The 17052-nt window shown below is 37.3% G+C and overlaps 1 protein-coding gene across 1 annotated transcript; it reads left to right on the forward strand.

The window, feature by feature from the left end:
* Positions 1-13173: 13173 nt before the first annotated feature.
* Positions 13174-13776, forward strand: Smp_143540 (hypothetical protein; the record flags this gene model as incomplete). The annotated part of the gene is made up of 5 exons (XM_018800096.1): positions 13174-13245; positions 13284-13324; positions 13360-13447; positions 13483-13530; positions 13597-13776. The coding sequence occupies 5 exons, from the start codon at positions 13174-13176 to the stop codon at positions 13774-13776; spliced, it is 429 nt and encodes a 142-aa protein (XP_018653944.1).
* Positions 13777-17052: the final 3276 nt, after the last annotated feature.

Genomic DNA, 17052 nt, shown 5'->3' on the forward strand with positions numbered 1-17052 from the left:
AACTTCCTTAGCTGAAAGAGATTTTCTGGTTGTACATTTCAGTTTCCCCTATCCTTACTCTTATTATATATATATATATATATATGCATCTTACTCCTTTTCTCTTCCCATTCTCATTGTTTTGTGTGGAGCATGTGTATCTGGTGCCCCCTTGTACTAATATTTATGCGTTTAAATAAATAACTAAATTCTAACCACACAGCTGGAACGGGACAATAGGAAGAAGGCATACGCGCCCCTAAACCCTCTGCTACCGCCACTGATAAAGTCCTCTCTCCCATTCAAAATGCCCTATTATAAATACGAATTTATAGCTACTCTCAGAGAAGTCCTGTTGGCTGCTTTCTTATGGCTAGGGTGTTATTCGACAAAAGGGAAAGGAAGGAAGGCGAACATCTGGCGCCTTAACCGGGTTGATGGATACGAAGAATTCACCTAAGAGAGTTGTAAAACTCCGAGTTCAAACTAAACTGCACCAATATTATGAGGGATCGAATGGCATTTAAAGTTATCTTTGGTTACCGGCTAACGTGGGATTACATCTCATGATGTCCCTTTACTGCCATGTGAATTAAACCTCTAGGTCAAAGACTCTAGGAGTGGCCTACTAAAAAATCACCTAATTCGATTTCGGCACCCAGGAAATACCCCAGCCCGCCGACTAGTATGACAAAGAATGATTCTGAAGCAACTACCCTACAAACTTTTGGAACAAAAACGTTGTAAGAAAGTAAATAAATGTTACCTCACCTTAAAGCATTTTTCAATTCAAATAATTTTGCATAATGTGTTTCATGCCGAGCGACCAGAAGACGAGGGTTAAAACCTCTTCTTTCTATCTGAATCAATTACACCGTAATAGTAGCGATAATAATTAGCATACAGACGTCTTTAACTGGTCATCATTCAAATAAGTTTCCATTGACTTTTCACAATCGTATTTGGATAATTTAGCTAATATTAGCGCAGTTTTGGGTTTAAATATTGGCAATTGCTCCGACGACACAGTAGACGATCTGCACAGATTTGTTAGATATCTAACGTCAGCAATTCGAGCCAACGAACAACATAAGAACATATTCTCTGAACAGACAAGCAATGAGAGGGAAATAAATAGGTTGACTCTGGCAAACATTATTGTATATTTAGTCATGTAAAAAACGTGAATAAATATGAAGACAAATATGTCAGCAGATTTTTAAGGTCTAATTACACAAAACTGAGGATATAGAAAGGATTTTGGTGCGACCCGATTCGTGAATTACAATAAATATATGTCTCGAGATAAAGATCAGTCTGTATTCTTTATATGGTCGTAAAAATACTGTGCGTAGTGAAAAGCACGAAGTATGTCGAATAACGGCAAAATAATGAGTGTTAGTTTTCAGGCCTGCTAATTTCCGCTTAAGCAAACAAATATGCAGCTCTGAGTAGCGTCTGAATAAACATATATTTGTATTCGAGTACATCACGGAGAACTAGTGGTCTGACATCAAAGTGAAACAAGAATCCAGGTACATCAAACTCGACAATACCATCGCAGTTCCTTCTGAACTATATAAATTTATATCTTTTAATGTTGTCATCATTTAGGATTACTTATTTTATTTCCTAGTAATTTACCCTTGAAACTCAGATGAAGTATCGCTACTCAGGCCCATGAATATTGATGACAAATCCTACGCTGTTTACGATCGGTAATCGAGTTTTTTTTTTAATTAAAGCTAATTTTGGGTATATTAAGAGCTATACAAAAGTTCAGATACTTTGAGTAAATCAGTAGAAAACATCTTACTAGTACTCATTGGGAAGGTTTATCTTTAATAGCGCATCGAATATTCAGTTTTTCATACTCGAGGACAGTTTAGTGATTTAGTCATATAACAGAGAAAATTCCACTCTGGAACTGAAACAAGTATTCATTGTTTATCCCACAAACCTTTCCTCATGTTTAATCCGTCAATCTACTTTCGTAATAGGTGCAACACATGAGACTGTGTAGTTATCCTGCGGTTTGAAACATTATTAAAGTATCGAAATATGAAAATCATATTATTTATCTATTCAGAAACAGGGGTGGTAATAAGTATTTTCTTACAAATACGTGAACTCAAATGTGGTTATTAGCTTGACTTAATGGTCGTTCTTGGGTTAATAAATTATATACTGTCTCCGTAAGTACGACAACCATTATTAGGTTATGCAGCCTGATAATTTATATCTCTGAAATCTGAAGTGACGCTTCAGGACTGTTCTGAACTTAAAGTTAGTCTAAGCATTGGGAGTAAGGTGGTTAGTTTCACTAAGCTCACAAATGCCCTGGTAAAGTCGAGGGTGAGGAGATTCCACTCTCCATCTCGAAACGCTCTCACATGGCCACGCATATACATCCACCGCCAGAGAAGTACCACTCACTGCTTCTTCGCGGCATTACTGTTGTTTGCGAAATTGAGAAGATGAAAAGCGAATGTCCAGCGCTTTAACCAGGTTAGTGGATACGGAGGATCCACTTAGGGCAGTTGGAAAACCCTGACTCCAAACCAATGGTGTACATGAGCTCCAAGATCCTGAGGGAACAAATGGCGTACGAACCAATTGACGTTGTTCTACTGCCTTGTGGATCAGACATTTAGGTCAAAGGCTCCGGGTGTGACCCCCTAAGAAAACCCCCTACTTCGGTTTGGGCACCTGGGCAGTATCACAGCCCACACACAAACCAAATGACGCATATATATTTGATGGGCGATACTTTAATTTATTGACGACCTCTGAACGAATCTTAAACGACCCTGAGAAACACTAGCCAATCAGGAAACAGTTAGTACAGAATAAAAATATATTATACAAAACCAAAGAACCAAAGCGGATACACTTCTTTTACATGGCCCAAAAACTTTTCAGGGTTAGAAATAGGTTAGAAGGTTCGAAAATCGTAACGCATACGGTAGAGGAACTCATCCATATGGCTTCATAATAGTCGATCTCTGGAGCCATGCTAAGGTCGCAAATACTCTTATAACCTCTACCACACAGCTCCAATATTGTTTGTGTGTACTCTATCTGTGTAAGCTTGCCATTTTTATTACGCATATATCTCTACAATACTCATAGCACTGAACGGTCGAAGCTTCAGTAACATCCGTGAATATTGCAGCCAATGCTACTGGTGCCTTTATTACACAGTTCGCAGCAATTATTACACTTTGTCTTAATCTCAATTTGAACCGAGTGAAAAAAGCTATTCTAGAATACTTCTTCATCTAACATATATTACATCGGAAGACATAATGGTGGTCTGCAGTGTCTATGGGTCATTTGATTACCACAATTACAAATAAAGGAACGTTTAGTAGTCCCATTTATTGTAGACACTTAACTTTCACGTCTTTAAAATCTGCTGTGACGGATTTACTGTGATAAGCTAGCTGATAGCAGAATTTCGGAGATCCGAAAGTCAAAAAAGCTGTATTTTTATTAGGATACCATTTGGATACATACAGATTACGGTGTACTATTTATCAATGTCACATTTTAATAAAGTCGTGAAACATAACTCCATTGGTAAGGTGGAAGACACTAGAAATCCTGAATTGTTGTATAATTGGATTTTTGAAGCACCGTCAACACATATAGGGGGAAGAGCGAAAGAAGATGTGATCAAGAATGATTTCATAAAATAATTAAACGACAGCTATTTTTGCATACATGGACCGAATAAAATAGTTGAATCATTGAGTATGTGATAGCAGTCACAGTAAATATGAAAGCGAACTAAGCATTCAGGCTGAAACCAATAAAAAGTCTTACTTCATTCATTTTTTCTAATATTTACACCTACAGATCCACCCTCAAGAACTGTCATACAAAACCTTTAAATTTCCAAAGTCAAATAGTGAAAACACCATTTAATAACATTCATTTCAGCACCGTGATGCAGTGATTTCAACAGACGCTATGTAAGCTTGATTATTGAAGTCGATATTAAATCTGATAGATATGACCATATATACTTTGCATCATAAAACCAGTCATTTATTTACAATAGATTTTTCAAGTCTGATACAAACAGGAACCTAAAATCGCCACTTTGAATAAATTAGGGTTTATTAACTTCCGTTCTTGTTATTTAAATACCTTCTCATACCATTGAATCTGTTGGAGAGTGACAATAAGGTTAACTGGTGATGCTTCGACCTTTATACATTTCTCTGTAATGTTAGTTTTGTTTTGACTTCATGGTAATACCAGAGAAATAGGGCGCCAATCCCCTCACTAGAATAACTAATTGTAATTATCTTAACTTAAGTGGCAACACGATTACCAGAAATAACATTTTAACAAAGATATACTTAAGAAGTTTGTTACATCTGGTCCTTGAGAATGAACGAGTGGACAATATCGTGTGAGCCGGGTAGGGGATGTCAACAAGATAGTCGTTTTGCCTTACTGTGTTTCAGTGATTAGAAACATAACTAACAACAAGATACGAATTTTAAATGAATTTTGGTAAATATAATAAGTCAAATGTGGCATCAAAGTAACTTACATAAAATATGGTGAACGTAACTTCTATCACAATGTATATGAAAATGGCAGGACCTAAGTGAATAAAACAGCTTCGGAATTAAAGACCGACCACTCACAACCTTGAAATCAGCTTTCCGCGTATTCCTTTCGATACTCAATATTCTTTATAAGTTTATGTAAACCTCTAGCAACATCCACCGTATTTATTTCGGATAACCCAAATTACATGCACCATATTTCGATCTCATCTGATACTCAGTTCCTTTTTATTAATTAAACTACATAGTATACTTTTATACTTAGTGATCCAACAAAACCAGTATCTTTGTCGCGAGTTTATGTAAACCGATTGATTTATTTGCACTTGCTTCTTATTTCGGCATGGTTCCAGGTACTTGGAAATTTTCAATGGGTGATAGTATAGCCGCTTGACTGCACCAATTTTAGTCCGTTTGGTAGTTATTTGTAGATTTGTATTTATCACAGTTTGAGTGTGTTTCAAGACAACAGGACTCCATGATATCAGCGGCTATCACCTTACCAAGAAGGAAGTTAGTTGGTGGCAACGTGAAAATAATGAATTGATAATTCGAGTGCTAGGAGAAGACTGTCGTTCCGAGAATAAATAAATAATCTACCTAATTTGTAATGTGTAAGAAGATGAAATTAAAAGAATAATAGGAGACGAAGATGATACTAAGAGAGATAGGAAGTAGTTACTGATACTCAATAATGACAAAACCTGTAATTTGTCTGACATGTACCAGACGCGGTTGGTCCAACAAGGAGATCGTGATCCGTGGGTGAGTACATGTTTATCAAGTCTCCTCACAAAGCTAATCACTGTTCAGGTGGTTTGGCTTACTCATTATGTTGCATGCCATCATCAAATCACCTCCTATTCTCATGTAGCTCAACGACAACAAATTCACGTGTTGTGGTGTGTTGTTATAAGATCCATGTTCTAGACTCATCAACCACCCGGTTACCCGTTTCCGTACCTAGTCTGGGAGGTTTATATTTCTCTTGAAGAGAGGGACGCAATGACATTGTGGATTTCAAGGTGGGGTCGTGTGCACTTTTTGATCAGTGTTAGGGAAAAATCTGTGGTGGTCGCCCCAAATAATCCACTTACCAAGTGGAGAATCGCGTTCGACGTGGCTGCATACCTCATTTAGTTTGATCTGATTTCTAAGCTCTCCGTGGTTACAAGTCCGTGATCATGCTTCGAGGAGGCAATCGGAAGTGGGTTTCTATGCAGGAAGTCAGTCCTGTATGTCAAATGAGGCGGAATGTTTATGAAAGCTTATTTGCACATGTTTTGTTCCAACCCATTGTATACTGCCCATTGCTCTATTGTTATAAAGTTCTTTTGAATCTCAAGTGAATACGTTTCGCTATTTATAAGGCCTCTAGATCTTCGAGTTGTCCGCATTTATCAGTGCCACTGAGCCAATTCTATGCGACAGGTTGTTAAAAATGATCGAGAAGAGGAGTAGGGCAAGGATTGATCCTTGTGGAAAGCCCGATGTTGAAACCTTCCAACTCGTGTTCACTGTTCTCATTTGGGTACGAAACATTCTGTTCTGAAGGAAGTTCTGGAGCCAGGATAGAAGTGGATCAGTGAGATTCCTCTTTTTTACCTTCACTATGCGAAATACATCATGTACATTGGGCATTTTATGTTCTCAGTTAGTCGTCCAGCTTTACCATTCGATGCTTAGATTGGTTGTACAGAACCGGTTTTACCTGAATTCTTATTGTGCTTCACGGAAGATGTTTTGTTATTCATTTTCGCACTCACTAGCATTTCCATTAACTTCTATAGTATTGTGAGTAGTGTAAAGTATCTGTAAAAGGCTAGATTTTCCTATCTTTCAAGATTGGAGTGAGATTGGCCTCCTTCCTTTCTCTTCGGAGTTGGTGCGAATCTTGTGTCTGTCTAAAAGGTCACGTAATGGCATACTGATGCCTTCTGTGCACTGTTTCAGGATCATGGGTTGGATGATGTTGCATCCTGCTGACTTTTCTGGAAAAGAAATTTTCAGTTTTTTAATACAAACCCAGAAGTTGGTTAGATGTATCTCGGACCCTCAACTGGCAACAGAGTTGAGAGATGTGATACAGATTTCGGTCCCTTCTTAAGCTGGTATGCGAAGTTGGTATTAGATATCATTGCCATCTTCAAAATAATTTAATCTTTTCCAGTTTTCTGTTTAGGCGTCCAGATCCCTTGTTTTGTTAGGCATTTTCCTGATAGTGAATCTACAGAAATATTTCGGGTCGGGTTGCATTTCGGCTGCTAACTCGAACTGAGGGCATTTCCTGTTGCTTCGGAATTCGGTATTGCATTGTTTATCAATGCCAAATAAGAGTGGAGATCAGATTCCGGAAGGAAGACCTTTCATGTGTGTCAGGCTCTTGGTTTGGTCTGTAGTAAGCGTTTTGTACTTCGCCCAGTCCAGGACCTTTGCTTCCCGGAAACGAGCCCACCCTGAGGTACATTGTGTTGGATTGCGTTCTAAATGATATCCCTCACTACTTCCCAGTGGTCATCCATTACTATCCTCTTCTGCTCTCGTGACGATGGGGCGTGTTGAAGGTGCTTCCTCATATTCTATCATACCTAAAGTAGGAGACATTCTCGTTCCATCAAAGATTTTTCTTGACCACATCTGATATGACTGTAACATGGTTACGACTTTCTATTAGTAGGTGGAGATGAATATCTTCATCGGGAAGCCGATCTTCTGTCAGCAAGTAATCTGAGCTTGAGGGATTTCTGTTCAGGTCCTATTTCGTCTTGCCACACACGCGCTCAGTCAGTCCTGAACATCTGACGGCCGTAGAATCATCCTGTATGGTGCATGTCCTACTTGATGAGGTTTAGGGATGTAGTAATGAAGTCTCCAGCTAGTTGTATCTGGTCAAAACCCAGAAATCGCTTGTTATATCTCATCTTTTTAGGTTATAGAAGGTATGAAGGCAGTCACATCGAAAAAACACAGGAATGATTCTGTCACTTCGGTTAACTTAGTAATGTGTTGTGTCATAGCTTTGAAGTGGCAACTCTGCCCTCCATTTTGCGCACTCTATCGTATTGGAAAAGTGTCTTCCCTTGCAAGCTCACTTATTCACCCACGTTGAAGAGCTATAGCTGTTTCAGTATGGACTATGATCTTCAGATCCAACTGAAAGCACATGTTTCCTATTCCCTCTAGTTTACCTCTTGGTCCTCTCACGTTGCTATTGGGGCACCTATTTGTTCATCACACCATCTGATGCTCCTTTACAGAAGAAACTGTCTTCTGGTTTTCAAACAGATTGTTTTCTGAAGTGTATTGGCCATTTTCGTGAGAACTGGTCGCTGTAGGTTTGTAGCTTGTATAATGTGTTCCATTAGCGTCGCCGTGGTCTTTGTGTTCTGTACGGTAGGTTATTGATCACGTTCAACTAACATTATTATGTTTGATTGGGTCTTTCTGTTGTTTTCTCACTGGTTTAGGTTGACTTTCGCAACAACTGATGTGACCGAAAAGGTAGATTTTACGAGCCGTACTAGGCCTGAAGGACCTCAGTTAAGTCTTTTTGGTTTCTAAAGTTGATAAACTTTAGATGCGGAGAATTACTGGTTGTTAGGTACTTTATACTACCATTTAGTCTGTATACAGGCGGTATGACTTGGCTGACGTGATATTCTTCCCTAGCACTGTACACTATTTGTCTCAACGTTCTTTATCAAAAGTTTCTCTACTTTCTAATAAACCACTCTCAGACACTGGGACACAAAATAAAACCAGGGGGTTCTATCTAACAATCTAGTTTCTCATCATTGGATTACAAGCGACCAGCTCCCACCGTGACACTAACGGGTTTGTGGGGCGATCTCATCGAAGGCTTCACTATCCTCTCCAAACACATCATAACAAATCGATGCTTCTCTAGTTGTGGTACTTATATATCCTAATGCATTAGAAGCCGTCGTTAAACGCACTTCGACCAAACACCTTTACCTAACAGCACTTTCGCATCCAGGAGTGTTCGTGTATCTTTCAAATTCTCTATGATTTGGTACGCGCGTTTCGTCAGGTCATGGTTCGTCACCTTGACCCCTCGATGATACCGGCCTAAGTTCTACGTCATCAATACAAGCAGAACTGAAGACAGAGTCACCATGAACTGGCTGCTCGTTTAAACGGCTATCTTTGCCGTAATTACTTTCCGGGCAAAAAATCACGCAACAAAATCTCAGCTACTGTAATGCAATCCTCAGAAGTTAATGACCACAACGTAACCTTGCTGCTATCCTATACCCAGCCTAAAAGGACGCAATGTGGAAAAGCTGTAGGGTTTTCAGCAAATGTGAATGACTACCGTTTGCTATAAACCCGCACTCTACCAATTTTTATCACTTTTTCCTTTTCTTGTAGTAAGTTGCTGAGATTTGTGATTTTGTATTACATCAAAAATAGAAATCGAGACTATTCACTTACATAACGCTCATCAAATCGGTTAAACTTCATGGTACTGAGATGACACTGGGTCACGTTACATTTCACTGGATCATCACGACTTGGCACTATGCAACTCCTAAAATTCGAGTTTTTCATGAGGGCGGATATTGATGCCTACTAGTTATTTACTGAAATCGCACTGATGGGGCTTCGATTACTAATTCTACTATTGATATGGCGAGATGAAAAGACAGAATCAAATTTCAACTCGTGTTTTTTGGTCAAAATTACTTTCGTTTTGAATTCAGTGTGATTATTGTTCGGAGTAATACTTATTTCATTTCACAGTGTGATATTATATTTGATGTAGCACTGATTTACATGAGTGTGATATTTATTGAAGATCAGTTATCCTCGTGATAAGATAACGTGAATTATGTCCATGCAGCATGCGATTTGTTATAAACCTCGGTATATATATATATATATATGATGGTATTCCAGTTAATAATGGAAATAGGTGTACAAGCAGTATACAAATAATGTATTTTCGACTAGGGTCGTCATGTTTTGAGGTTAGCAAATGTTCACTTGTACCAGTCTAATTGTTCTTACTTCACGTATTGGGAATTGCAGTGATTCTTCGTTCCCAGATAAAGGTATTGAGCGACGCAGATAAAACAATTAATATCAACACTAATATCGAACAATACTTTGTTTCTCCGTAGACGTCTTTGAGGAATGCTACTGACCATTATCGCCGTATTGTGTTTTGCTAACTTACATGTTAGTAATGATGGATTCCCATTTTGCTCCAAGTGTAAGGAAGTAATAATATTGAATTGAGAAAGTAATAGAACGGATCGCGTAATACGTGGAGGGATTCTGAAAGTCTTCGCAGGTAAAAGAGCTAACGTTAAGTTGCGTGAATTGACAACTTAGAGAGGAGATAAAAGCAGCAGTTGTATTAAAATAGTAATAGCTATTTGAGAGGACATACCTTGGAATCTGAACATTTGAACAGCGAAGGATTTCTATCGTCTCCTTTCGGCAACGGGTTTGTATTCTGTGACAAGTCTTTAAACGTTGTCCTGGCCTTTACCGTTTGACACATTTACATACAAATTAAAAACACGAATTTCAGCGAAGGGATCTCTTTTCAACGAATTTATTATCAAGCTGTACAATCGTATATATATATGAAAATGTTTTGTTAAAGTACTAATTCCGTGAGGAAATGTGAACACTAATAACCAATTTCGATAATGTAATAAGAAGACGAAGATTAACCAAGACTATAATACTGGATTACGTAATACGAATAATAACAATAGATTTAGTGAATAAAATGTTTTGGTTACAATAAGTCAAGGTCATTAAAGGTCATAGAGGTGTAAAATAAATAAGGTGATATGATGAGTATTCATGAATAAAATAATGAGAATATAAGACATAAGTAAAGGGGAATAGAGTAATAATAATAATAATAGAATGATAATAATAATAATATTAAGGCCATGGTAACGATAATGATATAACGTACTTTTGTACGCATAGTTCTGGTTTGAGCTCGTGGATGGTAAGAGCTTCGGCTATTTTTAAGAGTTTGATACGAAGAAATCTTGGTAGATTTGAACGAATCATATAAACAACCTTAAAATCAGACTGTGGATTCGTCGAATGATTACAGTCGATTAAGTGTTCAAGTATAGAACTTCTAACTGCTTTCCTTTCACCATTGTAGAACCAAACTGGTATAATTATAATCTTGGCTAATCTTCGTCTTCTTATTACATTATCGAAATTGGTTATTAGTGTTCACATTTCCTCACGGAATTAGTACTTTAACAAAACATTTTCATATATATATACGATTGTACAGCTTGATAATAAATTCGTTGAAAAGAGATCCCTTCGCTGAAATTCGTGTTTTTAATTTTAACATTTACATACAACGCAAATTAAAAAAAGGAACTCTCTCCTCATGAAACAAATTGTCGTTAAATCAGAGTAACATGCAATAGTAATGCTTCTTTACAAGCCACTCAATACATAAAGTCATTGAGAAGTGAAAATTTTAGACTCGGCCAGTAATCAAGATCACTTTTCTAGTTTTAACCTTTTCATGATCCTGATACATGTTATCGTGGTCTTGCATGCCACCAAAAACTGCAATCACGTTTGATTGTTTAAGATTCATTCAAGACAATCTGTTATCTTCTGTTCAACTGCTGTTGTAAAGCTATTACTGGTCAACTAGACCATGTGTAGTTCATACTTTTGCATTGCTGTAGTGTCTGTAAATAACGTCTGCTTCGTCTACATGCAGATATTCTAGTACTATTAGAAACGTCAGTAAAAGCGTGTTGTTTTCATCTTTAGTAAAGTCCTAAAATTTGATTGGCTAATGACAATAATACTGCATAATTTGGCTCACATATCTGTAAATAGATGTAGCACTAAATTTCCACGAAAAATTTATGTAAGAATGTTTACATGTAGCAAATCTCCGGCAATCACACATCCGCGTGTTGACACAAACTTTATAAAGCCCTTCCCGGTGATCGATGAATAACGATTCACCGGTTTTGTGGTTGTGTCAGTCCTTAACTGCATGATCTTTGGAAGTGAGCATACAGTTACTGAAAAGAATTATATTCAACGGGTAACACTTAGAATAGATCCAAAACGGTGAACATGAGAAGAATTGATCAGTACGGTGTAAGATCAAAACTAAGGTTTGACTGAAGAACAACTGTCTGGATAGTTAAGACATTTACTATTGTTCAGTTGAAATCGAAACAAGGTGTTTATCAAAATAATAGTTCTAAACAAATACTACCGCTCAGTTATTCGATCAATAAATGTTCCCTCAATAATTGATCGAGCGCACATAAACGTAAGTGTTGTTCTGTTCTTTCTGGATAGATCACGCGAAAATGGTGATGATATTTTGTTGTTTTATAACACAGTGTTTTCAATTCTGGAAATTGCTTCAGATCAAAATCAAAATGCATAATCCCAGTCAACTGAAGCAACACGATCAAAAGGGAAGATTAATATGGCTGCCGCCAAGATTAAATATCAAATAAAACGACATAAATACAGTTCAGGAAGAAACAGAGGAACTCAATGAATGCGAAAGAAAAATAAAATATTACCATCTCAAATGGCACCAAAAAGATTAATAAAAATGTACACCTGAAGAAATCAATAAGAACACGTTGCAAATATATGCATGGAGGGATTTTCATTCAAAAAACCTTCAAAATGAATCTTATATATGGCATGACTCATCCTTGTGGGCGTGGTCACTCTGTGTAACTTGCCCCTATTTACATTAAACATATTGTTTGCTGTTTTCAGCCGAAATGTGTTTTGTGGAAGTACTAAATGTTATATTGTTGACTGCCAGGACAGGAAGAGTCAATATAGACAACGATGTGACTTCTGAGTAATACTTTGTAGATTAGGTGTTTAAATCACGACAAATATACAATACTGAGATTAGGTCTACTATTATAGTAAAAGATAAATGTGCTAATACAGAACTAGACCATAAATCTGTAGTTTCACATTAAAAGTACACTTACGATGTTTCACTATATCCTTCAAGTACTTTCTTCATAACGAAAGGTGCGAGCTAATTGAGTGTAGGAACTAGTTGATCCAGTGCATTTTACGTAGATCACCTCCGCCTCTTTTCCAGATGATGTCCCGAGATTTCAATTACATGCATATGTGCGGTGAGTCACCTCGTTTCACATAATGTCTAAGTTACCGGCTGAGGGAAAGTAGAACTCTAAATCTGTATGAAGGAAACTGGCAGATTTGATCTTAACTGAAGTTTTCAACCCCCTTCTAGCATCCAGAGGCCATCAAACCTCTTGTCCTTTCCAAACCGAAACCAAACGGAAACTGATTTAACTCTCAGCTATTCTGTTTTGATAACTCGTTATATGACATCATCGCTTTTGTTCAAAACGTCTTTCTATAATCCAGCATTCAGAGTCTTGAAAGTCAGTTATCGGACTTTTTATTCAGCCACATAGTTGTATAATAATTTCCTTGACTGTTGTTTAACTACTTTAAAGCCACTCTGAAAATGTTCACGCAACCTTGTTAACGGACTTAAATAACCTCGATTTCATGTCAGCAGGTAAAATAGTACTCATCAAGAAACATTATCCCCATGTCATCTCACAATTTTTTGAAATTTGGTGTGGAGTTTGAGGGGGATGGTCAACTTTTCACCTTCGAGTGTGTAAGATAAAGTAGTCATAATAATGAATTTTTCCTTAGCCAGCTGTGTACGATGATATTATTTACAAGGTTTCGCAGAAGTATGTGATATTATCTTTCCCTACAAATTTCAAAGGTTCGGTATACCTCAGTCCGAAACATCCAATTACTGTTTTCGTAAAACAGAACACTCGGGTACAATTGAATATTATACGACTGAAGAGGTTAGAAAAACGTTCCATTAATTCGTTTTTGACAGAACTGTCGCATTAGAACCGGAGATGTCGTTCAACTAGTTGAAATACCAGTGAGTCCCTAACAAATATTTTCCATTGGTAAAATTCGCAACAATATAACCTTAACATACATGTAGATTTTAACTATGAAACTATTTGACCTTGATGCTTTGCATTTGCAACATCAAGCATCGACGTTTTCTGCCTATACTCAGGAAATTGGCTCCATTTTACTTAAACAGTTACTAAGCAATAGCTGTAAAAAGATCGTTATTGGATATTGGGAACGTCTAATCACATGGAAGTTTGAAACGTAATAAACCAATTATGATATCTTAAAGTTAATATCGAAAACATATGCTTGATGTATTCGGAAAATCAAGGTGAATAGATCTATTTATTAGCAGTTATACTGATCGTCTAGAATCTTACTAGATGATCTAGTTTTTCATAATTAATAAGTAGTATATTTGTGTTTTGTTTAAGGTCCTATTCATCCGCCTAGGCTGAAACGGAGTTATCCTAGGGGATCACTCTCTGAACCTTCAAGCTAAAGATTTATTCCACAGTATGTGAACTAAAGTCAGGAGATAATACCTGTTAGTATCTGGTAACTGGATTGGTTTTGTAAGCCATTCATTTTCCCAAGATCATCAAGTGGATGCACACCATTGGTTTGGTATCAGATGTCCCAACTTTCATAAGGAGATCCTTGTCATATGCCAAATAATTCCGACTACGGCCATCTGCCTTTCCTCTTTTGTACATGCTCCTCAGTCTTCAGTAATAGGGATAGTAGGTTTGTGAACCTGTGATAATCCTGACAGATTGCCTTCTAGTGAAGGTCCAGCTTTTCCTTAAAATTTTTTACTGATGGGGCTGGTACCACTTGTTCGAGTAAGGCGTTCCAGTCATTGACCACTCGATGAGAAAAAAAGACCCCACTTTGAGTTTATTAGATCGCGGTTTGTGAACCTACTTGCTATGACCTCGGAGATTATCTGTGCTGGAGGGAGCAAAACGATAAGACATTAACACCTAAATCATTTAGCTAGAGTTGTATGACCTAGCTAGTCTTCTAAAGCTCTGCGGAATGAAATTCTCTTCATGTTTGTTTAAATTCTATTTGATGGGCTTGGAGATGACCATTGTTAAACGAAGTGAAAAAAAGAAAACTGTCGGTAGTTACACGATCTGAATTTTTCAAGCACTCCTCGCAGGAGAGATTAGGAAGATTTCTCACCAGCTTAGTATCTGTATTGTATTTTCATCGTCTATAATGAAAAGCGAACTAACTACACGGATGCTGTATTCTAGGTGAGGCCTCATGTGAGTGCGTTATAAAATTTGAAACTTGTCTTGGTCAAATCATTTGAAAGCTATGCGATGCAACCATAACACACAAAACCGTTTATCAGATGCTACTTTGCAATGTTTACTGATAAAATAATTTGCCGTAAAAAAAGTAAAATTATGATGAATAATGTTCTGACATGTTTGACACATTTCCATATTGAGTCATTTATTATGATGAACGAAGAAGGATTGGAGTTAAGATTCAGAGTTAACGGTATTAAGGCAAGGGTTTAAGGTCAGACAAAAAGGCTGAAGTAAGCAATTATGTTTATCAATTGGATCTATGAATATAGTTAAGAGTAGGAGAGTGATCAGCATTATTAATGTTCATATATGTGCAGATAGTTCTTTGAATAGAAGTTTTAACTGCTCATAAGTTACCTGGAAAAATGGTTGTCCTGCTGTAATTTCGTGGGTGTTTTAGTTTTACTAGATTCTACTATATTTCCTAAGTATCGATTTTTTTTGACATCTCAAAAACCGCTCAGTGTCATTTCTGACTGTCGGTTTTGCAATTTTTATCAAGTTAAGCGTCTTAGTAGCTAATTATAGGTAAATATTAATGTATTCTCAGATAGCTCTTAATAAGTTACAAGCTTTCTGTAGGACAGCCGGATAGGAATGTCTCAAACGGAGCCTGTTACGCTAGAGTCAACAGATTGCTATTCCTTGTAAATAGTCAACTGACCGTAAGTTAATTTTTCATCACTTTTGTATGTACAATAAGTAGGCCCATAAGTCGTTAGTCTGACATGGGCTGTCTACTTCCATTATGGGAAAATATGGCTAACGCTAGTATCTTTTTAATACCTTTGGAGTTGGTCTCAGGTTCGATAAAATATCACCCAATCTCTATTTGAGTCAGAGGACTGTTTTGACTACTCAGAGACATTTATGTAAAAACCAGTACTCTTGCCAGAGCTACTCTTGGTTCTCTCGTCGCTGCCGCATCTTAACTCGTAAGTTGATATTCTGAAACGTAATTAGTACTTACATCAGGATCAGTCGGTCAGCTACAACGTAGGACCAGGCACATATATGCATCGGTCCAAGTTGCCATACCTCACTAGGACAACAAGATGAACACCAAATTCATAGTAGTTAATTTACTGGTGGTAATATGTAAAAGAAAGATTGTATATAAGGATGTAGTACAGGAAGAAAGACATATGAAACAATTTTAATCTTATAGTTTACGGAAAGACGGAGAGTGCATACACCTACGCCATTGTGATCTATTATCAGAACCAGGCTGGCAAACGTCATTAGTTTCATGTGACAGTGTCTGATGTCGCCTGCAAAATCCTTTGATTGTACATCCTCTTCGGAGTCGAAAACTTTTAGCAATATGTTTAGTTTTATATGCAAGCAACACAACTTTCTATCTCTAATTGTTCTCACTCTTTCTCAAATTTCCATTGCATGCAGTGTTGCACACTGGTCAGGGTAGCGGTTTTCACTACTGATAGGGTAGAGAACGAGAAGTCATGTGGGGATAAACAATTTGCACAATCACACAGTGGTTTAGGGGAATGTAAACATCATACATCAAATACATCTCATTAACACATCTTTTTTTCAGTTTTCTCTTACCAGCTCCATTTTTTCTCTATCCCTGTCGTTATCTTGATTGTTTTCAATTTCCTTCTCTCTTCTCATTTCAATCTTCTCAACCTTCTGCTGCCAGGCGTTTCGCTTCTGATTGGTGTTATATGCTACTTATGTCGACAGGCATTAGGAAACACCATATTGGCTTTTAACAGGAGCATACTGAACAGCGAGAATATTTATCTTTGTGTTGAATGATGGTTTAGTTAAAGTACTTTTAACTTGGTTACCTAATTTCAAGCTTACCGCTGATTTTCTGTATCTTGTAATTAATATATCCGCTCGTTCTTCTACAAACCTAGCTCGATCTCCTAAATTAAATTCTCTGCCTTGACTCATATACTATACGCTTAATCCTGTGCACTCAAATCTAAGATTGGAAGGCAAGCGTGAGATTATAGTTTCTAGAGTTCTGTTAGCATTCAGATCAGATTCGTAGCCGAGTTGTTATGACGCGATTTTGCATGCATACATTTTCTGTCTTAAATCAGACAGAGTCATCAGATCACCACTTCTAATCGATGGTCTGTTTACTATTTTGTCTATGAAGGACCTAATGACTATGCGATTTTGTTCAAATTGTTTTCTTAAATATCTACAGTTAACGCAAAACCCCTTTAAATCCGTCC

This window comes from Schistosoma mansoni, chromosome W, assembly GCF_000237925.1.
Source record: "Schistosoma mansoni strain Puerto Rico chromosome W, complete genome".
NCBI classification, from domain to species: Eukaryota; Metazoa; Platyhelminthes; class Trematoda; order Strigeidida; family Schistosomatidae; genus Schistosoma; species Schistosoma mansoni.